The sequence below is a fragment of the Pyrgilauda ruficollis genome, unplaced genomic scaffold (assembly GCF_017590135.1).
Source record: "Pyrgilauda ruficollis isolate IOZ18807 unplaced genomic scaffold, ASM1759013v1 scaffold14, whole genome shotgun sequence".
NCBI classification, from domain to species: Eukaryota; Metazoa; Chordata; class Aves; order Passeriformes; family Passeridae; genus Pyrgilauda; species Pyrgilauda ruficollis.
Genome location: NW_024512543.1, coordinates 5,924,006 through 5,950,566, shown reverse-complemented (window position 1 = coordinate 5,950,566; position 26,561 = coordinate 5,924,006). Strand labels below are relative to the sequence as shown.

Genomic DNA, 26,561 nt, shown 5'->3' with positions numbered 1-26,561 from the left:
AGGCAAGAGCCAAGCCAAGGTGTATCAGAGCACTGCTCCAAACTTGAACTGAGCAGTCACCTAGAGACAGAAGAAGCCAAACAAAGGGATAGCAAAGTTGTTGTGCAAAGGGTCAGAAAGATGTAGCAGAAGATTTGTATGCATTGAGACTTGTGAAGCTGTGAGCTGTTCTTGCTAGTTAAGACTCTGCAGTTGTGCCCTATTTACATCCTTTACCCAGGAGACCATCTTGTGATCTAGCACACACACTCCACTCAAGTCTTGTTGTTGACGTAGATGCTCTGACTAAACCCTTATTCCTGATGATTATCGAGTCTAACAGTGGTTGCCGGTTATTTTTCAGAATGCTTTACCCCTCTACTGAAGAGTACAAAGACAGCAAATTCCTTGGACAGACCTGTTCCTTGCCCATGATACTGCATATTGTGTTATGGTAAATGAATTTTTTTCCAAGACCATTTCATACACAGGGTGAGGTTAGATTTAAAAAAAAAAATGGAAAAACAGGAAAGGAGAGACACACTGCTTCTGTCACTCTGCTGGGAACACTGAGAAAAGGGTTAGGCCAAGTCCTGCCCATGGATGCACCCAGGGCTTGCACTGGTTCCAGGAGGATTATTTTTGTGTACATGAGTGCATGACAGACAGAACAGATTTGGTCCTTGTTGCTTTGACTTTTCCAGGATGCTCCATTTATTTGTGCATTTTAGGAAACAGACTGGTACAGTCAGATGTTCTGTACCTGGGTTCCCCTTCTCCCACCCAAACCATTAATAATTTTAGGCTAAAAGCATCACCCGTGCCAGAAGATGAGAGAGCCAAATCCTTTCAAAGGCAAAGGACTTACCAAAACTACCAGGGTTTCACCTGAGTAGGACTAAACAAAGAACTTCACCACAGTCTGTGACAATTTGGCTGAAGAGACAATGAGTCAATTTTGTATTTTCAGACCAAAATAATTGTCTGGGATGGGGGGAACACTGTTGCCTCAGCTTCCTTGAAAGCAGGAATGAGAAGATTGGTATTGCTGAGATCATTCCAGAATTTGGGTTATGGTGCAGAAAACTGATGCACATTCTGCAGTCGGAAATGGGGTATATTTTGTCTTCATTGTCTCACTACACCTCTTGTAGGATTTGACTGCAGCATGGAAGCATCCTGATATAACTTTACAGTGCATCATATTGTTGTTACTGTAGTAACTTATTACTAGGACATCTTGTGTTATCTTTATTGCTGCAGTACCTGGTACAAATGTACCACTGTTTGTCCACACATGCTGTTATTACTGCTTTATTCCCCAAACTAATTTACTGCAGCATCCTGTTGTGTCTTATTGCTGCATTATCAAAATGCTACTTTACTGCAGTGGCCTGTGTTACCTTATTGCTACATTTATTCTGGTATTATTATGTCAGCTTACTGCCACTTTTTATGGCTGCCCTGCTACCATTTTATTATAGTACTCTATGGGACCTTAGTGCTGAGTTATACTGAGAGTACATGAATCCATTTGCTTCAGCCTAACGCTGTCTGCACTGGCTCGTCAAACCTTTCCTAGTGCTTGTCCTGCTGCTGTTTTGCCACAATAGCCGTGAGTGCTCTGGATACTCTATTATCCAAATAACAGTGCACAGCCATATTTCACAGCTATACCCCTGTAAGTATGGGTAGTTTTGTAGCTAGCTTGCACAGCTTGGACATTGTAGAAGCTTTCCAAACTGTCTTTCCTTGAATTGATGCCATTTAGAACATAAACAGAGGTGGAAAGATGATTTCCTAACTCATCTTCAGCATGATGAGGTAGTTGGAAGACACCGTACAATTAGAAAGCAGCAGATTACAGCTTGCAATGCTCAATGGGATACCACTGGGTGTAAAAAAGTAGCATCACTTGGAATAAGCAAGGTCATTAAAAAGCAATAATTCAAGGATGTGGTTCATGTGGAAGTAGTTACATGTTAGTATCACCATATGTGAAGTAAAAGACATGTGAAGAAGGGTTAATATGTATTCCCAGGAGGAGGCCTTGTCTACTCTCATGTTTGTTTTGGAGAAATTTAGTCAGTAAATGAGGAGCAGAGCTTTCTTCCCTCCAGAGGATATGCAGCTCTGTCCGCTCAGCTAGCCATTGCTGAGCAGATTAGTTTGCACGAGTGTGCATTTAAATGGCAAGCTGTTCAGCATCCAGGCCCCCTGATGCATGCCCATATGCACTCTCTCCATGTCTGTAAGAATTCCTTCCGTGTGCTCAACTGTTCAAACACGGAATATTCCCCACAGGCAAAATACTGTGGCAGCCAACATGACCGTCCTGCAGGAATAAAACTGAAAGACAAAGCAGAGTGTGTTGCTCACAGGGCAGCAGCACATCTCCAGGTTAAAGTCTGGCATTTCTGCTGCCTGCACAGACCATAACCCAAATTCCACCTGTCCCATCACCTACCAGCACTCTCCAATCCTGCCCACATGTGTCCCCATGCTGCAGGACCTGAGAAGTACCTCCGTGGAGCTACCCCATCCTTCTCCCAGGATACAAGCTCTCCAGTGTCAGGAACTCACTGCAAAGCAAGAACCACATATACCACTTTACTATCCCTGCTCCTTGCTACACACCAGTTTCATGTTTTATACGTACGTCTTGCTCAGGAATGCTCTGCAGACCAGCTGGAGGGTTCACAAGACAGACCTCCCATGGGAAATGCCTTGCGGCTGGGCAGCACTGGCAGCAGAGTAGCTTGGAGTGTGAGCAGCTGTTGGTTTACAGAGCTCCAGTGATGCATGGCACTGGAGGGTTTGACAGAGATAAAAACACCATCTACAAGGCTCTGAGAAGAGATGACTTCTGCATTTTCCTAGGGATGACCAAGGAGGCACATATGCATATGCATGAATGGACATGTGAACCTATTACACAAAGACCTGCTATTTTCCAAGGGGACCCTTGAGCTGGGTGGGCAACAGAGGACAAATACGTCCTGCAAGGACAGCTAAGTGACAATTTGGAGGCGACCAAATGTCCTCTTCAGAGGCAGAGGACCACAAGAATGTCAGGGACATTTATGGTTCTGCAGCCCTGGAACTTGCTTGTGTTTCATGTATATGTAGGATGAATTTGGACTGAAGACCTCAGACAGCAGGCTGTTTAGGGTATAGGCATGTGTCAAGAACAAAGATCATACTCAGGAGTCTACTGTACATTCATGCAGGTGAATGGACCTTAGGTATAATTGATATGAGGACATTTCTGCAGGAAGGAAAAGAGATATCAGAATGAGAATTGTCATGGGCAAAGAGGAAGGTTCTTTTTCTGACAGAATCTATGCTGGCATGTTTTTGTGCATACATAGGCCTTAGATATTAGAATAATACTTGCCTCAGAAGTGAATGTTGTCGATAGCCAGCTGTCTACTTAGCTAGATGGTTTTGCCTAGGTAGGAATGCAGACTTGTAGCCATATAGCAGTTTCTACCACCTGTACAAAAAGCCAGTTTGCCTTGGCATGAGTGAAGAAGACCAAGAAATGTCTAGTTTCATGTATGCTTCAGATCTGAACTGCTTACAAAATAGAGGAGATTTTGTGAGTCAGCTGAGTCTTGAAATTCCTTTTATAGATAGTATACTGTATGTGAATGCAGGCCATTTTCCTATCTGCAGCTAGTATAAGTGGATTTCATAATAAAGTCACTTCAGTCCTGTCCTCATCCTAACTGCCATACCTCCAACAGCTTGAAACAAGCTACTGGGCCATCTTTTGCTGTTGCATTCATGGGCTGCAGGTCAGATGAGTTTTAGTGGAAGCTCATTTCCTCCAACGGTGCAATTTCACTCTCAGAATGATGCTTCTCAGCAGGGTCAGTTATCTGAGCATGATATCACAGCTGGGTATGCTGATGTTTAGGGAGGGTCACTTGGCACCCAGTGCCCTGCCCATTCATGCCAACAATTCCCTCCGCACTGTAGGCTGAATTTTGACACCTGCCCACATCAGAGTTGCCTTTCCCTGGACACAAGTGAATGGATTTTGGCCCTCTGTGATTGGAGAGCTGGAGTCCTGTTTGGTTTGCTCAGAGAAAAGTTTGAACATCCATCATTGATTAGATATGCAAAATCTTAAATAAATAGAAAATTAAATAAAATATAAACCAATTCACTTTAAAATACTGTGTGTGTGAGAGTGTGTGTGTGTGTGTGTGTGCACTTGTGTGTGCATTGCACATCTCAAACATTTCTTTTTGAGCATCAGGCAGAGTCCAAATTTGCACTATGTGCACATGCAGAACGATTCCGCCGATGTCAGAGATTTTGCACCAGGATCAGTCTGACTCAAGGGGGAAGATCCTCAGGCGATGAAAACCACTCTTGCTTTCCTGACTTCAGCAGAGGATCTGGCCATCATCTCTGGATGTGCTACATGCTATTGGAAGGACAATGAGTGATGAACTTAAAATAGTGCCTTTCTTTTTTTTTTTTTCCTCATTGTTTTAAAGGAGGAGAAACATAGGAAAGAAAAACCAAGTCAAAGTCAGTGAATCTGCAGGCAAAATGCATTTGGGATTTAGTGAGAAGGAGAAGCAGCTTCCAGCTAAAATATCCAGATATTTTATTGGATCCAGACAGCCACATGAAAGGGAGTAAGTGAGATTGTGGCGCCATCTTATTACAGTCATGTTTGTGCCAGGGAGAAGAGAGATGTGGAAAAACACTGATCTCTCTCAGCTCTTCGTTCTCCAAGCTGTGGTTGGGTCTGTTTCCTTAAATAACAAGACAGCAAGCCCTTGCCTTGTTGACCTCCCATGTATGGTGAAGTGTTCTCCAAACCTCAGTTGGAAACAAAGTACCTGCACAGAGCTCAGGGTCCTTAAGGAGCTGTGCAGACGGGGAAGTGTTGGTGTAAACTGTGAAGAGAGGTGCTCCACTGGCATGTGGCTCTCTGCTTCCACTTGCTCAGGCTGTCTCCCCTGCAGGGACCTGCTCTCCCTGAAATGCCCCGTCCCCGGCAGTGGTCCCAGCTGTCTGTCCCGCGGGGCGGTCGGCTGCAGCTGTCAGGAGGACTGCATCAGGCCTGTGAGGCGCTTGCTTGCCAGAGACTTTCCCTGGAGGGAGGGACAAAGAGACAGAAGAGATCCAGAGGTGTAAGTGATGTCTGGAATGGTTTCTCTGGGAGTGAGGGGCAGGGGCCTTCCCCCAGAGTGGGGCACAAGGCTCTTGTGACAAGGGAGGCAGGTGGGGTGTGCCTGCCTCTAGAATTTCATGTGCCTGCAGTTTTGCCCCAGGAAAGGAGTTTGGCAAGGAGGAGTTGTGCCTAATGATGTCCAGTGGCTATCACTCAAGGCTGTGCCCTGGGACCCTGTCTCATGAAGATACTTGCTTTCTCCAGTTTCATGGGAACTGGTAAAAGCAAAGCCCTGCTCTACACTCACTGCTACTCGTTCTGCCCAGTGCTCTCCTGCTGGTGCAGAGCTCTACCCAGCTTGGGGAGGGATGCACAATCAAGGCTGCTGTGGAAACTGGGATGTCTCTCCCACAGTCTGAATCAGTATCAGCTGCACAGCATCCACCAGGTCTAGGTAAAAAGTAATTCCAGAAACAGTTTAGCCTGTTCCTGTCCTGCTATCACTCACCTTGGCACACTCCTTGGTCACTTGCCTCATGGGTTGGTGCCTGTTCTCTCCTGCTTACCCTCCCTGCCCTCCCTGTGCTCTCCTCCAAGCCACCAGTGCAAGAGTTGGCTGTGGCAGCCCTGCTGTCACCCACATGAGCTTTCCTACTGGCAGGACCAAGGACTAGGAAGAAGGAAGGTCACTTGCACATCTGAACTCCTTCCCTTAGACCATGCAGCACCTGCTTTCAGGAGCAAAGGACCTATTTAAGGAGCTGCAGCCAGTGTTCTCCATTTGCAGACAGGGATATCCACATAGGGAATACTGATGGCTTTGCAATTACTGATACAACAGTGAAAAATTATCTCAGGTATTGCACCAGTTGCTGTATTTCTTTGGTGAGCTTTCCTCTTGAAAAGACTATGTTTTTCTTAAAGGAAAAAAAAGTCTTGCTTGAAATAAACGTTCAGGGAATATCAGAGAGCTATAGAATACCTAGCAGCTCTTAAATAACCTCCTCTTCTTTACTATATTTAGCCAAGATTTCCTTTGCAATAGGAAATCTTACTGATTGCTGTTTCAAAGAAAGAGCCACAAAAAGAGCAAGAGAAACAGATTATTCAGTGAAAATGAGTAAGCGCAAAATGTAGAAAAATTTGAAATGTAAAAATTCGCAGGCTATTTGAAAGAAATATTTTTAAACAAGTTAACACTCTAGGAAAAGAGAAACACTTCCCACCTCCCTTTGATTTCTAATCTCTTTCCATGTAGGGCTGTTCCAGGAGGATGTAGCTGTTCCCTACAGAAGCAGCATTTCATTACTGAGATGTGTGACTTTCACCAAATAATTTGTTCAACTGCATGAGCACACACGGCCTAATCTGTCTGTGTTCTGTATACCAGCAGCTGGCTGAGGGAAACACTGTCATCGTGCCGATTGTCCTGCCTGGCAGGAGAGCCCCACAGCCATTGCTCTGTGCCTCACAGACAGGGCTCAGCATGGGAATGGCCACCTCCATCCCAGAGCTCTGCAGACACACTATTCAAGATATGCAGGTTTGTTTTGTTGTTGCTGTTGTTGTTTGTTTTTTGCAGTATAAATCAAATTTTTGATTATCACTATTTTTAAATGCACTGTTGTAAAGCCTGGCCCAGTGCTACCCCAGGGGGTGGCCAAGTCTTCTGCAGAGCAACATGGCTTGGGGGGCTAAGACCAGAGCTGTCATTTTGAGGCTCTTGAGGAATACCACAGAGAGAGTGCTAAGGAATTATCAGTCCTGAATCCTTTTTATAGGAAGAAGAAGGTAAAGATATGGATGCTAATTCCTGGAAGAATAACATGGCTGAGTTTATAGAAAAAAAAAAAAAAAAAGTTCGTTTCCACCAATATTTGGGTACTTCCTTAGAGGAAAAAAACCCCAAATAATCCCTGGTTTATATAATGCCTATTCAGTCAGACTCTAACTAATCTGTGACAGGCAGCTCCTCTTGTTATCTTCTCACAGGCAGGTGGCTTGGGGCTACGCCAGCTCTCTGCGTCAGGTTCCAGCAGGGCTGAGGAGCAAACACTGTTCCACATCCCCCATTTCAACATTCCTGTGTTCAAAGCAGGAAGGAGAAATGCCAGTAGCAGGCCAGGCTGAGGAGAGGGGACAGCTGCCCTGGAGAAGGTGGTGGGCTGGAAACAAAGCCAATGGCCATGATTTGCACCAAGCAAAACTTTGCTCTTGGGTTTCCCAGTGGAAACTGCGTCTCGTTGCGGGGAACAGCAGTGGCCTCCATCTGCAGCTCCCCCGTCTCATGGGAAAGGCGTTACCCTGGGAACTGCAGCAAACTTCCCGCCTGCAGGCTGGGATGAGTCCCCAGTGCAAAGCCCGTCTGTCTGGGAGGATAACTGCGCCAGGGAATGGCCTCATGGGCAGGGACATGCAAACAGATGGGTGCAAGTAGCTCTGTTTTAAGACAGCAAGAAGCAGGCAGCAATGTTGTCTGCTCGGCTGTTGTGCTCACCTCTGTGTTAGGACAGATGGCAAAAGGATTCCTGAAATTGCATAAAGGGATTAATGCTGTGACATTTTTGACTACAAGCAAAAGTGCTGTAATGTTCAGCCCCCAACTAGAGGCATACTGATGTAGGGGATTTTGTTTCAACCCAATGCAGGGAAAAGTGTCAGCCTTACAGCATGGGTCCGAGTGATACGGATATCTGCAGGCTGGGCTTGGGTGGGATGCAGGTGTTTGGTTTAGGATTCTCTCTTCTTAGACCTCCTCATTAAAATAAAAGAGGATCAGGAAAAAACTGCATTTCATTAGGAAAATTGGTATCTCTTTCCTATTACTAAAATGAACAAGGAGGGAGTAAAACAGTGTATAACAGGTGGAAAAGCTGGATGGGATCTGCAATCCACCTGCTGATATAAATGAACATGACTCAGTAGTTTTCACAGAAGTGCTGCTGATTTACACCACTTGAGGGGCTGGCCCATGGTATCTCTGTTTTCAGGTTTAGCCCTGCAGGGCTTCTAAGGCATAAAGCCCATCAGGAGACACAGAAGGTTTGCATCAGCTGACTCAGAAAAGCCTAAGTGCAGCACACACAATGGCTTTGGAATGGGGCAGTCTCACCCTGCAGGCAGCCAGCACTCTCCCCAGAACCCCAGCCAGTCCATCCAAACCTGCCTGCCCCTGCTTGCCAAGAGGGTGTCCATGGCCAAAGAGTCCAGGATGGTGACAGCATGCTTTTGCGTCATTGCTTAGTGTCTGGAAAAGAGGCATCTGGTTAACCGAGAGGGTGGCCTGTGCCCACCTTGAGACAGCAGAGGTGAGATGCACTCCTGTGTTCTTTGTGATCCCACAACCCTTCCCTGAAGCTGCATAGTGTGAGGGCCTGAGTCAGTCAGGTGAAAGGCTGCTCTGAGAAGCTGGAGGTGACAGAAATAGTTCTTAATTGGCTACAACACATGCCAAAAAAGTTCAGATCGAGGAGAGCATGTTGGGGCTCATCCACCATGTGGAATGGATGGAATTCCCTTGGGGATATATCTGACAGAGCAAGGATGTTTCTGATTATTATGATGTGAAAGTTTGGCACAAGCAACACTGAATTTCTTTAAAAAGTTTCAATCAAAATAAATTATGTTTCCCTTCCATTCATCTTTGTTTAGCATGAAAACCAGTGGCTGTCTCTACCTCTCCTTTTCCCACTGGAAGGGAATGTCAACAACAACTGCTGTATTTCCAGGAGAAATTTCATCTGTGCCAGGCTGGCAGGGGATTTGGAAAGTGTACCATCACAAGCTCAGCACACTTCAGTGCTTCTTTTACTGTGCCACATGTATATGCTGAATAACTTAAGGCAAGATTAGAGTGGATGTAAGGAGTGAACTTTTTACAGGGGGTCTAAAGTCTATAAGAAATCCCCAGTCCTCCAGTCCCAAAATATTTGTCACTACTAATTAGGGTTACAACAATTAAAAGCCCAGACTGTTGTCACTGAAACAGCACAGCACAAGCAGTAGGGCATATGTTGTACGGCATATGTTGTGTGTTGTCTGGGATGCAGGAAGGCTTCCTTCTCTCTCATGTCCTGCAAGCAATTGAGCTGTTCCACAGCTTACAGGCAAGGATGACATGGAGCTTCACTGCATCTGGTAAAGGTAACGTCCAGTTCTCTCTATGCTGCTGAATGAATCTGTTTTTTGTTGGTTTTTTTTGCCCTTGAACACCCCCATGACAGGAGCCATTTCTTAAAGACAGTGTAAAATCTGAATCTGGAGTATCCTAAGGAAAAAAAATCAGGGAATTCTTAATAAACCTAATGAAACTGTCCCCTAGAATATGACTTCCAAGGATGTGGCCATCCTAACTGCTTGATTACATGTCCAGCAGATGATTGGATCTCAGCACTTGTGAACCATCAGGACTCACTGAGGCCTGAATAAAGGAAATAAATATTAACCTGCAGGTCACAGGAGATGGTTAGCATCTTCAGTGGCTGAGCCTTTGCTGAACAGCTACTAAGCTAAAGTGTTACATGCAATCAGCAATTATTTTAATGAAGCAAAAGTCAGCAATTTAACATAGCCAAGAAGCCAAGTAAGAAGGAAAAAAGGGTGTCTGGGATTTGATGCAAAAAAGGGACAGCACTCCTTTCAAACCTACTGTATGAGCCAGCAGAGTTTCCATCTTGCTCCTTGCTTTTATCTGCCAAAACTAGCACTTTGCACAGTTGGGAGAGAAGCAAAGAGTGGGAACTTTAAAAAATATTTTTAAATGGAAAGTTTAGTTCTGTCCAGTACCCATGACTTTACACAATGTTGGTATGCTCTGCCCAGCACAGTGCAATTCAGCATGCAGACGTTCCCCACCCCAGCATGCACAAACCAGAGCTCCCATGCATGTTGTCAACAACTTACCTGAACACCAGGCATGATTTATCCCATAAGGAGCTTTGTGGCTGCAGCAGTGGGAGAGAGGAGAGATGGCAGCACAGGCTCCCCTTTGCCATGTCAGTACAGACCAAAGTGCTTTCACGCTGACTGCTCACCTCCACAATTTCCACCCACCAGCCTGGGGCTTTGTTTGCTACAGCTGGCCCCATTTCTTGCTTTCTACCCCTCATTTGTGCTCAGGGCTCTCCTTTTCCCAGTCTGCTGCACAATCTGCTCCAGCCAGAAGTATCACCTTCCTGGAAGAGAAGTCATCTCCCGGGGAGCACTGTTGCCCCATCCCCCTTTGCAGAGAACTGGCGCTAGTCTGCATCTCCAGTGGAGGTGAGGCAATTCTCCTTCCATGGGCTTGAATCCGAGATTTTTCACATCATCACAGGCAATGCTCAGTATTTCTATCTGTTAGCTAACATACTTCAAGAAATTTGGCAGTGGACAGACAACATCCTGCAACCAAATTTTACTTCTGAAGAGATTGTCATGGCCCTAGCACTGCCAGCACTGTTTGGTTTTCAATGTTATATTACAATGCAGAGCTTGGGGAAGCTTTATTTTTGTGCCATTTAAAAATATTATTTTTATTAGATTTTTTCACTAAGATATACATTGTCAACTTAAGATAAGCGTAACATAAATTAATGAAGTTAAATAAGAAACTGAATTAAAAACATAATACTGGAAAATAACTTAGTTCAGCACAAAATAAACACAGACATATAAACTATGAACATAAGTAACATAACACAGAAAATGTGGCGGACAATACCACCGATTACACACTGACACAAACTGAAAACAGGAGCTGCAAAGTGGCTGTAGAGTGTAAGGTGGGGCCAGATGCTCCCAGCATGCGGAATGCTCACCTGTTCTTGCCAGCACAGCGTCATGAGTTACCTCCAAATTCCTGCAGAGTGGGCCCCACTCCTAAGGCTTGACTGACAAGTTACCTGAGCTTCTTGCCATCCCTGCCCATCACAGTGAAGCTCAACCACCATGGGTTACATTGCCACATTTGATATTGCTTTTTTGCTCTTCTAACTCACATCTCTTATGAGAACAGTTCAGAGCTTCAGTCCGATTAAAACCAGTGTCATCTATTCCCATTTTAAGTTGTGAGGATTTCTTACGCTTCCTCAATGAGGCATTGCACTTTGCTTGGAGAAAAACTGGTACAGCACTGCATATGGCACAAACCAGGATCTGTGTATTCACCCACTCCTAGCACAGCTTCATAATAGATGCAGCCCTCCTCTACCATCCCACCAGCACCACAAGTATGATCCTCTTCTTTTGTGGTACAGACTGGGCTCCTTATAACTGAAAGTGAAACAGTTGTGGCATTGGTTGAAGCTGTCTATGGACTGCAAATTCAGCATGTTTTTCTCCCTTTGACAAAAACCCAGGAAGACAGAGAAGCAGATGGATCACTGCAGCCAGTACACAATGGTGTAGCAGACTGCTTTTTCAAGCCACCTCAGAAATGCCCTAACTGAATGTTGCTGGTCTGCCTCTAGGGCAGGGTGTGATTCTGTACAAAGGACTCAGCTTGTTTGACAGCTTTCAGCACGACTGGGAACCAGAAATTTAAATGTCTTGTACAGAGGAATATGAATGCACCACTGAAATATCAAATCTCTCAGGAGTATCAAAATAAACTTGGCTGAAATCACAGCAGGGGCTAAGCACACCTCCCTCCCAAACACCTTGCTTAGTATCTGCGGCTAGACCTGTCTGTAGTGAGAAGGTACCTGCTTTTGTCTTCCAGGGTTTGTGTATGGCTCAAATAAAATACAGCAAATTAATAGTGGGTGTGTTTGAACTCTGTATAGTGCCTTTCATCCAGAAGGGTCCCCAAGCACTTTCACAAATGGTATGCACAAAGATCACTCACTCACTTTCCCCTTGCAGGGGCAAAAGGAAGCTGCCATCCTGTGCCAGCAGCACTACACAGCAGTGCCTTTAGGAAGTGAAGGATAACTCATCAACTAGAAACAATGGATACTTACCCCTTAAAGGAAGCCCTGTATCTAGAGCAGACTATGCAGCATACAGGTGACACATGCAACTTACCCCTGACCAAACCGGGTAAGGTACCAGGACAATACCAAGAGCAGGCGTGGCATGTTCCAGCCTGCAGCGGCGAGTCAGTGCATGCACCGTGCAGGCCATGCATGCGGCCCTCTGCAGCCCCGGCTGTGCACACTGGCTGGCTGTCACACCAAGGGAACAACCACAGGGCACACTGCAAACACGGGCTGCAGCCCCTCTGTGCTTTGGGTACATTCTGATGCTTCCCACCACCTCAGTAATAATGCAAGTTCCTTTTCTCAGCACAAGCCAGTGTAATGATTAGAGTAGTAAATGAGCACATTTTCTTTTAAAGCAAAATACCTTCCAAAGATAAAAAGAACCCCTTTTCCAGATGTCTTTTCTTGATGACAAATCTAAAAAACTCTGTAATCCACTCTGTATCCTTTCCCTTCTTGCTGTCTATTCTGATAGCCACTTCACCAGCATATCAGTTTATCATCTTTTTATACTTTCCACTTTTTCAACCACTGTTCTCTACCAATAATGGCTTAAACCTTTGCCATTATTGGAGGTTGTGAATACTTTCCATATTCTCAAATGCTTTGATTTATTTATGCAAGCTGGTAGAGCTGGGAAAGTGAAAAAGTGGGAAAAGTGGGAAATATTGACAGCTTTATGAGATTATCAAGGAACTAGTTAAAAAGATGACATTGGGCAGCAATTCTTTCTCCAGCCTTACACCTTCTTCACTGCTTTCATGGTTACTATTTATAATACATCATAGTGGCACAGCTGCGCAAAACATCACACAGTTCACCTGAGAAAGATAAGATTCCATCAACACATTTCACTTGTGTGACACTGCACTCATGAATTAAGAATAGGACTGAGTTTGACTCGAACTCTGATCCAACAGTACACAAACCAAGAAGACATAAAAAAGAGCATGAGCAGCAGTGGCCAAGGGATGAAGCTCAGGGTCAAGAAGATGGGGAAGCAGCAGCAGGGAAAAACAAAAGTGCCAACATGGAGCTGGGAGACAGCTGAGAACATCAAGGAAGGGACAGCCAGGAAATCAGGGTAGAAACTAAAGCTTTCACAGCTATATAATGCAAGAGAGCAGATACATATGGAACTGAAATGAAATATGCAACTGTGGATTTCTCTGGGCACTGAACTGGGATGCATTTACATCCTGAAACAAGAATTGTTCAATATAAAATTACCAAAAGATACCAGAAAACTAAAGCAAAATAAATGCTACCATGATAATGTCCGTTTGCATCACTGCAAGGAGGAGAAGGGCATTTTAGGTCCCAGACAAAAAGCATCTTGGGCAGTGAGCATGATAAATACATTGAATACAAGATCTCCTGTCATTCTTGTTTCTGGAAAAGTTATCCTTGCATGAGAAACCCAGGTGGAGCACTGGCTCCAAAGCCGTTAAGGATGTCACGTGGACTTTGCCTACAATGCTTCTGGGTGAAAATACAAAATCACTAGACTGGTGCTGCTAACACAAGGATGACAGCAGCTCCTGCTTCCCAGCTTCTCCTTTTGCCTATGCTATGGTTAATGAAGCTGGACCAGTCTGTCGATTCAGTTATTAACCTGTGCCTAGGAACTGAGACAATCTTCAATCTTCATTGATGTGCTGTACAAAATGTTCCATCCAAAATGTCCAGGATTCTTTGAAGAAGGGTCATTTGAAAACCCTTATTCTTACATCCTTAATCTACAGTCTACTTCCCACACAGTTCAAACACAGACCATCTCATCCTTCACCTTATTTTCTTTCAACACTGCATTGAATTTACACAAGAGATTCTTTGCCTTCTTCAGCTAAAGACCTTTTCCAGTCCAGGAACATAATGTGTTACAGTCTCCCACATCCGTCAGTTCAGCCAGAATTTGTAAAAATTCTGCCTGAAGAATAGATCACTGCTCTGGTCACTTTCTTGTCCTTTAAAGCACAAAGACTGAGAATTCTTATCCTCTAAAAAGTGGTACATATGGGTGTGCCTTTTTTTTTTTTTCTTAAAGAACTATCAGTTGGGAATAAAATCCAGAGGTCTTGGCACTGAGTCACCACCTGGACACTGAGTCAGAAATTTTAACACTTGTTTTCTTCCAGGGAAAATTCCTTCCCTGGAATATAGCCATTTTAGGAAAGGGTGAATTCAAGTTTGTGTATGATGGCCCAGGCTTATCTAAGTTACCTGCTGAGGCTGGTATCCATAGGTTTAATCCCTGCTATTGCTGAAGTACCCATTGCTGCTTTCAGAGATAATGCTCAAGATGCAACAAAGGACCCCCTGCCTATTTCCTCCTTTATTAAATGCAAATGGCTACCAGCACAAGTTAGGTAGAGACTTGGTGGCTTCCTTTGTGAGACAAAAAGCAGCAGTAGTTCCCCTAAATGTACTCATTAAAATATATTTTCCTTCTACACTTGGCCCTGAAGGATCATCTCAGCTTATGAGGACTAAGCTTCTGTCTATCTGATTATTAAATAATTTCTAAAGCAGATGGGAAACTGCAGTGGTTTAAACAGCTAGGCTGAGGCTGCAGGGCTAAAAATAGTATAGCAGGCTCCTTTTAATTAGTGAGATGATGAAATATGACACAAGAGAGAGATGTAGATATATGGATTTGTGTGTATGTGTGTCTTTAAAATTAAGTTATTACCTCAATACTAGATATTATTTATAACATATATGATACATGGTGTCTGATTTTTATGATGCCATTTATCTTCACTTGGGAGAGAAGACAGGCTAACTCTCCTTTCATAATGTCAATCCTTGTTGTATTCAAAAGGAAAATTGTAATAAGATAAACCTGCCACCATGCACAGTGCCATCCTTTTTGAAACGAGATGGATTAGTAAGTGCTTCCAAGCAATAGACTGTCAGCTCTGCAGCTCCAGGATATCGACCATTCCCCTGGGCACCTTGGAGAGCATGGAAGAGCCAGCCTGGTTTTGTACCTGTGATTCCAGAGCAGGGGAGCCTGATACAGGGCCAAAAGGGCCTGGTACTGTGATGTTTATCCTACCACTGTGCTGCCTATGTATTTCTGAGGACTCTTCAAAACCTGAAGAGAGGAAAAAGACATCTGCCACCCCTCTGCTCCAGCAGCGTTGGGCAGCATGTGCCCTGTAGTGTTCTGTTGCTCCACCATGCAGATGTGGCCCTTTGATGCTCACCAGATGACTGATGACCATGTTTGGTCCTGGGACTACAAAGCTGCCATGAAACACATGGACATCACAGCTTTAGACTTCTGTCAGGTGAGTTGAGGAGGCTGAGGGTGCCTGGCTTGTTGAGGGCTGGATGAGACAGATGTTCCCTCTCTCCAAGGGGAATCCAGACAGGCACTGCAAACCACGTCCTTTGGTACAGAAGGACCTGACCGCAGTGGGCACAAGCCCCTTTTGGCTACTGCACTAAGGTGCTAAGGTGTCAGCTGATTCTTTGTAAGGACTTGGAAGTAAAAGGTGAACCATCACCACAGTGAAAATTGCCCTGTCAAAACCTTGCACTTAGTGTCATACTTAGTGTCATGCTTGAGGGGGCAGGGACAGCACATGGCTTTCAGAAAGATGTGGTGCAAAAACTCAGTGCATTCATTAGTCATGAGATGCCTTCTGTTGGTCAAAAGTATCAAGTCAAGGAAGACAAGACAGTGGGTCTTGAATGAGTTGAAGACTGGTATAAAAAAATCATATAAAGCCCTATTCTTTCTTATTCCCCATTGATCCATGTGAAGGTGGAAAGCCTCTGGTTGCTTAGCAGAACTTCATAGTGTCTTGTTATAGTATGTCAAATGGTCTGGAGCTAATCCCTGACTCCTGAGTTATGACTGAGATAAGCAGGAGCCAGGTGGGTAAAACAACTTCCCCTTGCTCCAAGTCTGTGCTCCCAAAACCAGGTGTACAGCTTTCCACCCAGTGCAGGAGACCCGTTTGGGAGCACTGTAAGATTTTTCGCAGGTGGGGCTTAACTCACATAAGAGATAAAAAGCCTGCAATACTCTTTGTAGTTTGTCAACACAAAGCTTTACTGTTTCTCTTTCTGAAATGCTGCATTTTTTCCTGTCTTTGTCAATCAAGAGATGGTGAGAAATAAGAAACCAGAAAAGGCAAACTTAGAGAGTCTGATTTTTTTCACTCAGGTGAAGACTCCCTGTGTAAGATGCTGGACGTGTCTGGTCTTCCAGCTGCAAGTCAGCTTTCTCTGATATGGAAAGCAACACTGTAAATACAGTATTTCCAGCAAGGAAAGGATCATGAACCTCTACCCCCATGCTCTTGCTCTGGCTCTATGCTACCTGCAATGTTCCCCACAGTTCCCCAGGTTTGAGTACAATGATGTAAAAGGAAGGGGTCTAGAAGAAAGGAGGTCCAAGAGAGCTGGTCAATATTCAAGCATCACTTTTTCCAAGCTCAAGACCAGTGTATCACCATGAACAAGAAATCAAGCAGAGGGGGCAGGAGACCCTTTTGGATGAGCAGGGAGCTTCTAATAAATCTCAAACAGATTCTGTGATGTAGAAAAAGGGACTGGCCATGTGGGAGGACTGAAGGAACAGTCAGAGTATGCGGGGATGTGACACAGAAGGCCAAAGCCTATTTGGAATTAAGTCTGGCAAGGGATATGAAGGACAACAAGAAGGGTTTCTAATGTACATCAGCAGCAAAAGGAATATCTGGGGAAATGTGGGGCTACTGCTGAATCAGATGCATGTCCTGGTGACAGAAGACACAGAGAAGGCCCAGTTACTGAATGTCTCGGTTTTTAGTGCTAAGGTTGGGAATCCGAGACTTTGGAAGTAAGAGAGGAAGGGTGGAGAAAGGGAGACTTCCCCTTGGACATAGAGGACTGGGTTAGAGATTGGCTTGGCAGACTTATGTCCCATAAACTTCTTTACATTGTGGGTAGCAGAGCACTGGAATAGGCTGCCCAAGGAAGCCATGGAGTCTCCCTCTGGAGACAGTCCAAATCCACCTGGACACATTCCATCTCCAAAGGTCCCTTCCAATTGTAACTATTCCGTGATTGTGTGATTTCCCAAAATGCTGGGTCACATGCTATAGCCAAATCTGAAAATTTTCCCAGGGGTCTACTGGCCCTCCCAGTGCCAGGCAGAGAAGCACAGTCTGGAGTCTAATTGCCCAGATCCACAGACAATTAATAGTTCAGTCAATCTGGGAAATGATTTCACTTCAACTATGGCTCCTTAAGGCAAATAAACTTTTAGCCCTTACTTGTTTTGAGATTCATCTTACAGTCCTCACTGGAAATGTGACCTCATAATAATCTTGCTTGCAAAATAGGCTCAGTGCTCCTCCCTTGAAGAGAGCCAAATTGGGGGTCTGTTCCAGCCAAACCTTAAGCATACACTTAACTTCTTCACACCTGTGCAGGGCCAGCTTGAATATGTGATCCTGTAATGAGCAATCACAAAGCACAGTGGAGGTCTGGAAGTATGGACTGCTGAACTGCTCCACTCCCACACAGTCAGGGAGCTGCAGTGCATATTGGAGAACTAGAGCATACAGAATTAACTTCATCTTAATTCAGTCCCCTGACTATGCCATAAAGTTCTCACTGGTGATACTATCCTCTGAGGACATTATGACATGTCGACATAGTGACTGTTTTCTCATCTGATGGCAATGACAAATTGCCATAATGCAAAGTATAAAAAATTCAGACTCTTCCTAGTTCTGGTAACTACCATGCCATCAGAAGATGAGATTTTATATCTGTATTAAGAGAAATGAAAAAAAAATATTTACAGCATGCTCATCAGTAAGACAAAAATGCACTAAAGTGCCAACCAATCTTTACAGCTACTTACATTCTAATCATAGCATCCCAAACTTAGCTTCTCAAGTTACCCTTCAAATCAAATGCAAGAGAAAAATCCATCCTTGGCTGTGCAACTGTAAACCCAGCCAGTCTAGTAAAGTGAGAGTTACTCTTCCACGTACTTGGCAAATCTGGGAGCAGAATTTACCACTCGATGTAAATATTTCTGCATAGTTTGTTTTAAAAAAAAATTTTTAAAAAGTCTTTCCTACTCCTCTCCCTGGCAGACTCTTAGAAAGTAGTAAATATGCAGATGGGCATAGTGATATATTTTGTATCAACATATTTTAAATGTGTGCATATGCATTAGCTATATAAATACATTTCCCAGGAAGTCTGCCAGTGGATGTACTACAAAGCCTTGTATGTTACATTTGGGTTTGCTTGTGCAGTAGCACAGCAGTGTCAGGAAGAACTGCTCTCGGCTTATTTGCTCTAAAGCAGCTCACACTTACCTGCACAGCTTCCTGTTTCTCTCAGGATTTACAAAGGTGCTGTATTTATATGCCGTGTGTGTGTATGTAGTGTACATATAAATATACGTATCTATATATACACACATGCAAGAATGTCACAGACTCATAGAATGCTTTGGGTGGGAACCTTAAAGATCACCAAGTTCCAACCCCCCTGTCACAGGCAGGGATACCTTTTATTAGACCAGGTTGTTCAGAGCTCCATCGACCCTGTGCTTGAACACCTCCTGGGATGAAGCATCTGCAGGTTCTCTGGGTAGCCTGTTCCAGTGCCTCACCACCCTCACAGTAAAGATTTTTTTCCTAACATGCAATCTAAACCTACTGTTTCAGTTTGAATTCATTCGCCCTTGTCCTGTCACAACGTGCTCTTATAAAAAGTCCCTCTCGTCTTTCTTGTAGGTTCCTTTAAAGTACTGGATGGCCACAATTAAATAACCCCAAAGTCTTCACTTTTCAGAATGAACATACCCAATTTTTTCAACCATTCCTTGTAGAAGAGGTACTCTATTCCTCTAATCAACTTTGTGGTCCTCCTCTGGATTCAGTCAATATCTTTCCTGTCCTGGGGACTCCAGAGCTGGATGCAACACTCCAGGTGAGGGTCTCACAAGAGCAGAGTAGATGACCAGAATCCCCTTTCCCATCATGCTGGTCATGCTGCTTTTGATGCAGCTCAAAACACAACCTGTGCTGTCCAGTATCCCTGCTACTCCACTCCACTTGCAGTATCTGCCTCTGGTCCTGCCCCCTCTCCCTGCTCTTCCTGCTCTGTAGAAAAACTGCTGCACAGACAGATCCCTGAATGCAAGTGTGGCAAGCAGGCCCTGCCCAAGCTCTGGACACACTGGCTGAAGGCTGGAGATTAATGAAGGACAAAGAGGGAGAACATCTGCCCTTGAGGTCCTGCTGTCTCCTTGTCTAAAAGATGTAACAGTGTCATGTTTCCTGCTGTGACTGTGCTCCTTTTCCGGTATCAGTATCATGAACGAGGCAAAGGGTATCGCACATCACTATTTACATGAGCACTGACAGATGGGGCAACGGAGGAAGCGGCCGCAGTGCTGTGGGTGGATATGTGTGTGGGGTATCATTATCCATGCACTAGGAACCGTACAGATACTGTTGCAACGGAGCTATGAGAACCATGCTCTTCTACTTCATTGTGCAAGGAAAAGCCACAACAAACACTGTAGTGGGAATGTAGCAAAAAGACAACTTTGTATTTAATTCTAGACAAAAAAATCAATTTGCTTTTGCAATGATGATAAGCTAGAATGAGCATTATGCCATTTCTCCCCCACCCCCAGCCCCTTCTTTAGAGCTACTATTTAGATGAGCTACGGTATTAAGAGAGAAGCTGCAAAGATACTAGCTGCAAAAATAAAGGATAAAATAAAAAGTCAAGCATCCACATTTCCCCCAGCTGAAAATGAAGTTCTGAGGAAAGGGAGGAGGGAAAAGAAAAGGAACTTACCACGCTGCGAGTGAACTTTTCTAGAGAAGTTCTACGACCTTGCTCATTCTCTGGCTTAACAGGGAACGAAGTAGGGAGATAAAAATACAGAAAAAAACCCTTCAGCTTAAATGCAGTCTTTTAAAACAGCAGCAAAATATAAGGAAGTAGCAAGAAGAAAAAGTTGTAAAAAAATGTAAAAAGCAGAAATCAATGTTTGCAACAGCAAACATAAAAAATCAAAACACCTTAAAGAATGAGAAACATCACTACTTGTACTCTCAGAGAATGTCACTTTTCTCCTGTGAGTTTTTTGAATGGTCCATATATGTCTGTGCATTGCTGTGTCTTACAGCTGTTGGTATTGATTTCTTGTTCACTGAATTTTCCTTCTGTTACTGTTCAAGCTGAGATGTCTGATTCTGGTTAACATCTGCCAAACACCTATCAGAGGCTCCCATCTACTTGTGTAGAGAGATGGAAAAACCACAGTAGCTTTCACAATATTAAAAAGCAATGTCTGAGTGGATACAGCACTGGAAGAAAACCACCACTGCACTCACTGCCAGTGAACCTACACTCTTCTATTTATCCAAAGAGTAGAGGCATATTTCCAGTAAGTCAAAACAAAAGACAGCATATGCGTGTCTTTGCAAGACAACGGAAAGATACAGAGCAGTTCGGGGCACTGATATTTTTGTACCTGGAGTACAGGACTATTCATATGTAAGAAGACATTCATTTGCACTGTGAGAAAAACGATTGTGTGCATCATGGCTTTATTAACATATCCCTGAGAAGGCTGCTCACTGCAGCGCTTCGTTCATTTGGCACAAGGGAGATCTAATCGCCACTAACGAGGAAGAACTAAATAATTTATTGGCATGTTTGCTGGAATATCTAAGAAAAAAAAATAGTTATAGAGAAGAGAAGAAACTCAATGCTACAAAAGAAAGCTCACTGCAGTCAGAAAGCTGTGGGCACTGCAGATTTCCAGAAGGGACACTTATTTTAATGTGGTGAGCCAGCAAAATGGGGGTGGTAAGACGGAAGTAAAACTGCTATGAAGGAAATAAGGAGCTACATGTAAGGGAAAACCAAAGTAATGTGGTGCATCACAGTGCACTGGAAACAAGCACTGCACTGGAGAGGCACCTACCTGACATACCATCTGCCACACATTCAGCTGCAGTAACAATCCCCAGGGCAAAGGACCAGTGCAAAAATCAGATAGAGAAGACATAAAGAAGCCAAAACCATACCAGATAAATTGGATGAGAAGTTGTGTAGCTGAATCTAGGCAAAGTCTTTTGATTCTTCTGCATGTTTACCACAGCTTTCACTGTTCTCTGATGTCTACAAGGTTAGTCTTAAGCATCTCGTGGAGAAATGGGGCAGATTGTCCCTGCTGCATCACTAAATATGAGACCAAAACATAAGGCCCTTTTAAGACAAGCAATATTCTTTATCCAGAAGAAAGAAATAAGCAACCTCCACACTTATAATCATTTGAGGAAGCCACAGAATCAGCTCTGATGTCCCAAAGTGCTATCAAAAGTGAAAGCTAGAGGCACATCATTTTAGCCCACACAGAGGATGGAGCCAAGGCCTCAAAGCAAGTACCAAGGAATAAAGGAGCCTTCCTGGCTGGCAGGAAGGCAGTGATGTACCCAGTCCAATGGGCCCCAAAGGACTATTTAACATGCACTAATCCAAGGGTTAATTGCCTCTACTTGCATGTGAGAGAGAAAAGGCAAAAGAAACATCAGCCCCACTCTTTGGCTGAATATTAGAGCCATGCATGTGCTCAGAGCATCACAGATTCCCTCTTGGAAGTAGCCTCAGTGGTATCTCTACACCCCAAGACAGCAGAGGTGACAGAGAGGAGCTGCATTCCTGCCACTCTGGCTGGACATGTCCCAGTGAGCAGGACTGAGGAGGGCAGTGCCCAGCTGGGCACTGAGCCTCTACACAGGTCATAAGACCCACCAGCAGCCAAGTTAAAGACACAATTTCAGGAGAAGAAATACCTGAACAAAAGACTGAGTGTTCTGCAAGGCTCAGGGGAGCAAGGCACTTGGAGTCTGTGGCATGATATTGCTGCAGGCTGGAAAGTCAGTGTCTGACCCAATTGCATTTTGAAGTGGAGCTCTGGTGTGCACTGGGGTCAAAGGACAGTGAGCTGCTATACAGGCCACATTGCACCCCTGCACTCACTGTCAAAATTTAGTATCTCTGTTACAGAGCAGGGTGATGCATTTTCCCACCCAGCAGAAAGGAAGGATGGTGGTCTTTAAAGACCATGAGCACCTTGTTGAGGTGCTGAGAGCTTGTCCGGCACAGGGGCCCCACACAAGGCTGTTTGCTGCCTACCTCAGCTGAGGACGTGTGGGGAAGCAGCTGCACAGAGCACCGCCAGTGTCTCACAGAAGAGCCTTGCAAAGCACGGTCTGCAGTCACTCTGCACATTTGGCATGGCGGTGGCAGGCTGGGACCAGCTGGATGCGTGGAAAGCTCATCCCCATAGCATCCAGCTCTGAGTCAAAGCATGACATTTTCTAGTGAAATAAAAAGCAGCTGAGGCAGGCTGGCTGCAGAGTGATGAGCTGGCTTGAGCAGTTTGAATGTCCGTGGGTGTGGGTGCTGGCTGTTCAGCTCGCTGGCTCTTCCTGTCTGCTTGCCCGTGTGGCTGGCTGCCTGCCGTGCAGGGAATGCCTGCCCACGGCTCTGCAGCACGGGGCTGAGCTGGTGAGGCTGCCTTGCACACCAGATAAAGGAAATTTAAAAATAACAAAGTGCAAAAAAGAAAAAAATAATTGAAAGAGTGAATCACACCCATCCCAGTCCTGGGAACAGACCTGGGGTGCGGACCCTGGAGCCATTGCCTGCTGCAGCAGCCACAGCAGCCTTTGCACAAACATACACTGTGTGTGCAAAGGGGCAAAGGCAGATAAACACGTGTGCATGCCAAGTCATGCAGTCCTCCCAGGTGCAAAAAATGCAATTTTTGCCAGTAAATACACCAACAGACTCCACCAGCTAATGGCAAAGGACATATGCATTTGGATAAAATATGAAACAACCATCAGATGAAAATCTCTCAGCCCAGGCAGACAACAGAAAAATACAGCTCACCACATAGAAGCCATTCACTAATTATTGACTAGCTTCTCTGAATTTTCCTTTTTTTTTGATCATTTACTCAGCCATCCAAACTTTAAGTTCCTTTGTGTAGATTCTGCTTGCATGGAAATTAAGTAGAAGAAAACTTGAGAAAACCAGCTCACATTGACTATTAAAAGTAATTATGAGAAAATTGCTCAGCATCTCTATAACATTCAAGACAAGTCCTGCCACTGAACCGAAATAGCCATGTGTGCCCTGATGGGACTGAGAAGGAGGCATAATCTGCAACAGGAACCTTCCTGGACAATACAGAGCAGCTGGCAACAGGGGGTGTGGTTAAAAGCAATGCTTCAAAAGGTGTGTGCAGGAAATGGAGCCTGCTCCTCATGGCATGAAGCTCCTAAGTATCCCCTTGCTGATACTTTTTGCCAGGGATCTGAAAAGGGCAAGGGAAATACATATAGAAACTCAGTCTTCTGAACATAAGGTCTGCAAAATTCTCTACCTCCCTCCCTCCATGGATTTATTTTGTTGGCTACTGAATTCTTTTTTTGGTATGAGGCTTTGGGGTGTGAAGTGGGGTTTATTTTGAACTTGATGAAAAAGAATGTCTTCCAGAGGGAATGGGATCAGATAAAAATAAAGAATAATAATATCCCTGACCCTGGGTTCAGAAAAGGCCAGGAGCAGATCCTGGGCTTCTCAGCCAGTCACATCTACCTGTCCAAAGTGAGAAAACAAAGGGCATGTACAGTGCTACCAAGTGGCCAGAGTATTTTGTATATATTGTGTGTTCATTTGAATAGGATCATGGTGAATTCACACTTCCCTGAACCAGCTGGAGACCAAAACAATACTCTAAACCAAGAAAATACCAACCTGCTCTTCCCTCAGTGCTGCAGGGCTCACTCCCATAGCTTCACAGCCTGTCTGCACTACAGCTGTGGCTGTCTTTCCAGGATGCTTCCCTGCCTATGGGCAGGGCTGGGTGACAGGAAGCCACCTCATCCCAGGCTGACATGAACACCAGCACTGTGACAGTTCAGCTGCCGCTTCAGTAATGCAGAGATGCCAACCAATGTCATTGTTTCACCTTTACAGTGAGTAATGGAAAGTACCTCGAGGTCTTTTCTGTTCCTTTCGCTCCCTTCTCTGCAAAAATAACTAGCAGAGCACGTGTCTGGCTGCTTCTTCACCATTAACAAAAGTTCCTGTGCACTCACATCCCCTTCAATGGTGCACTAACTAATCCACAATGCTCTTTCTCCAGGGAATAAGCCCCTGCTTTGCTGCCAAGTCACCCTGCCAAAATGCCTCCTTGCCTTGACTGAGGAGGTTTATCACAGCACTTGTCCTGACAGGTGGATCACTGCTGTCTAAGGACATCTAGCCACCATTCTGGCTACTGTGGAGAAGGGCTGGAGGGCAATGCAGTGGTGATTACCTACTGTACGTATCCTGCAACAAAGTGCATATCAGCAGAAACAGGAGCAGGTCAGTGCTTGACTCTGTGTAGCACCAGTGGGGCATGTTGCATACATACACAAATAAAACGCAGCGAGTTGCTCAGGGATCTCAGCACATCCAACCCTTCACTGCCCAGCCAGACACCTTCAGCAGATCCATGATTTCTACCTGCTGCAGAGAGGGGGCTGGGAATGGAGGCACAGAGCTCCAGTTGGGCTGGGCATATGGCCATTCCTCCTGAGGACAGGGCTGTGCTCTCATCTCTCCTCCAGCCTGGCAGGGAGGAGGCCTTCTGTTCAAGGCAGAAGGCTACACCCAGTTTTTCCCCTCTGCAGCTCACTGCTTCTAATCACACCCTTGCTGGAGGCCAACCTCATGTTCCCTGCTGAGCACCATGAATCTGCAGGATTGAGGCCAGTAAGTACTGTGGTTACTTGCAATAATGACACTGGGAAGAACGGAGAAAAAACATCTAAAATGGATTAACAAAATATGTATGTCTGGCCTGTACACAGCCTATGCCTGCTGTCTTGCATCAGTTAGTGGTGTGAACAATATGTTCCCCTCAAAATTCTGTCACTGTATCTCAATCTCAACCCAGAAGTCCTTCTCTCTCCATTACTGTACTCCCAGAGCAAGCATGGAAAGCTCTCACATCTGTGGTTATTGTATGGTGCGGAAGAAAGTAACTCTTCAAACTTACAGTATTTTACAAATACCAGAAATGTGAAGTATGTTTTGAAGCACTAATGAAGCTTTGGCATCTCTCGTGCTGAGCAGGTCACTATAATAAATTGCCCTTTGAAAAAGAGGAGGATATAGGACAGGCAAGGTTGAACTTTTTTTCCCCAAGCTCACACATAAAATTATGTAGGGTAACCAGGGAAAGCATACAGATTTTATGGCTTGAAGTTCTGTGCTCTAGCCACACAGTCTACCTTTCCCTTTTGCTTGCCCTCTCAGTTTGCTATAACCCAGTGCTGGAGGGCAAAAGATCCCAAATGACACAAACTTATCCACACAACATTAATGTGGGAATCTGAAGCCATAGTTTATTTGCTTAGTGCAAGCAATTCTTTTTACCCCACGTCCATCATGCTGTGCTTCTGACAGAACTTATTTTCGGTAATGAAAGTAAGCTATGTCATATCAGTGTGGTGTACAAGCCATGTGAGGATAATGACTTTGGGGAAAGACATGCCTCAGAGAGATGTACTCATCACAACTTAAAGAACTGCACTGAATTTCTATTTACATCAGTAAATCCAGGACTTTATTTGCAGGCTCTAATGTGTCACTGGGTTCCTCTTTTCATTCCCTTGCTTTCTAGCTATTTAGAGGAATTTTAAAAGGCTGCCTCTCAAAGCTGCACCAAACGTCCTAAAGATAGGACCATGTGGCTCAGTGTACAGAAATGTCATGTTCTTTCTATCATCATCTCCATACCTACTGTTTCCAAAACATTCACTTGCCCAACACAGTGTAATGTGGTTGCAAAGAGCTTTACAGACTCCGGAGTAACACCAACCCCCCCTCCTGCATAATGTGCAGCTGATGAACAGCACATCTGCACTGATCTAGTCCTGCCTTTTTTGTGCCTTCATATGTTTACTTGTGCACCCACAGCTCTTTCTAAAAGAAACTTGATTCTTACTTTCACGGTTGTGTTAACATGACACCAAAACCTGCTCCTGCGGCAGTTTGCGGGGGGATGAGGATGTCATGCTGACACATCCAGGGCTTGATCTGACAGCAAACAAGGATTGCAAAAAAATAAACCTTTGGTTTGAATGGGTTTGGCTGGGAGAAGAAAGCTCTTCTGGCTTTCAAGCACATGAACCCTCAAGTATTCAATGGAGACTGGGGGGTAGGGGGGTCATAAGCTGCTGGGGGTAGGAAGACGGCAGAGGCTTTTATGGTTTATACCATCAGAAGACTTTGCCTCACATCTCTTTCATTCTCCAGTCTCTGAGCTAAGTCAGGTCCAACTCTTCTAAATGTAAGCAGCACTGGTTTATGCTGTCTCAGACCAGACATTTTGAAACACAAGGCTGACTGCTGCCCTCCACTACCTTTTG

The 26,561-nt window shown here is 44.7% G+C and overlaps 1 protein-coding gene across 2 annotated transcripts in view; it reads right to left on the bottom strand.

The window, feature by feature from the left end:
- Positions 1-4,195: 4,195 nt before the first annotated feature.
- RGS6 (regulator of G protein signaling 6) overlaps positions 4,196-26,561 on the bottom strand; it is a 258,804-nt gene continuing 236,438 nt past the window's right edge. Inside the window, exons 17-18 of one of the 2 annotated variants that reach the window (XM_041460004.1) lie at positions 19,912-19,965; positions 4,196-5,096 (exon numbers count right to left, since the gene is read on the bottom strand). In XM_041460004.1, the coding sequence (XP_041315938.1) occupies positions 5,046-5,096; positions 19,912-19,965 (105 nt within the window). In that variant the 3' untranslated portion in view covers positions 4,196-5,045. The remainder of the gene's footprint in view (positions 5,097-19,911; positions 19,966-26,561) is intronic. The other variant, XM_041460005.1, reaches the window with a different exon arrangement.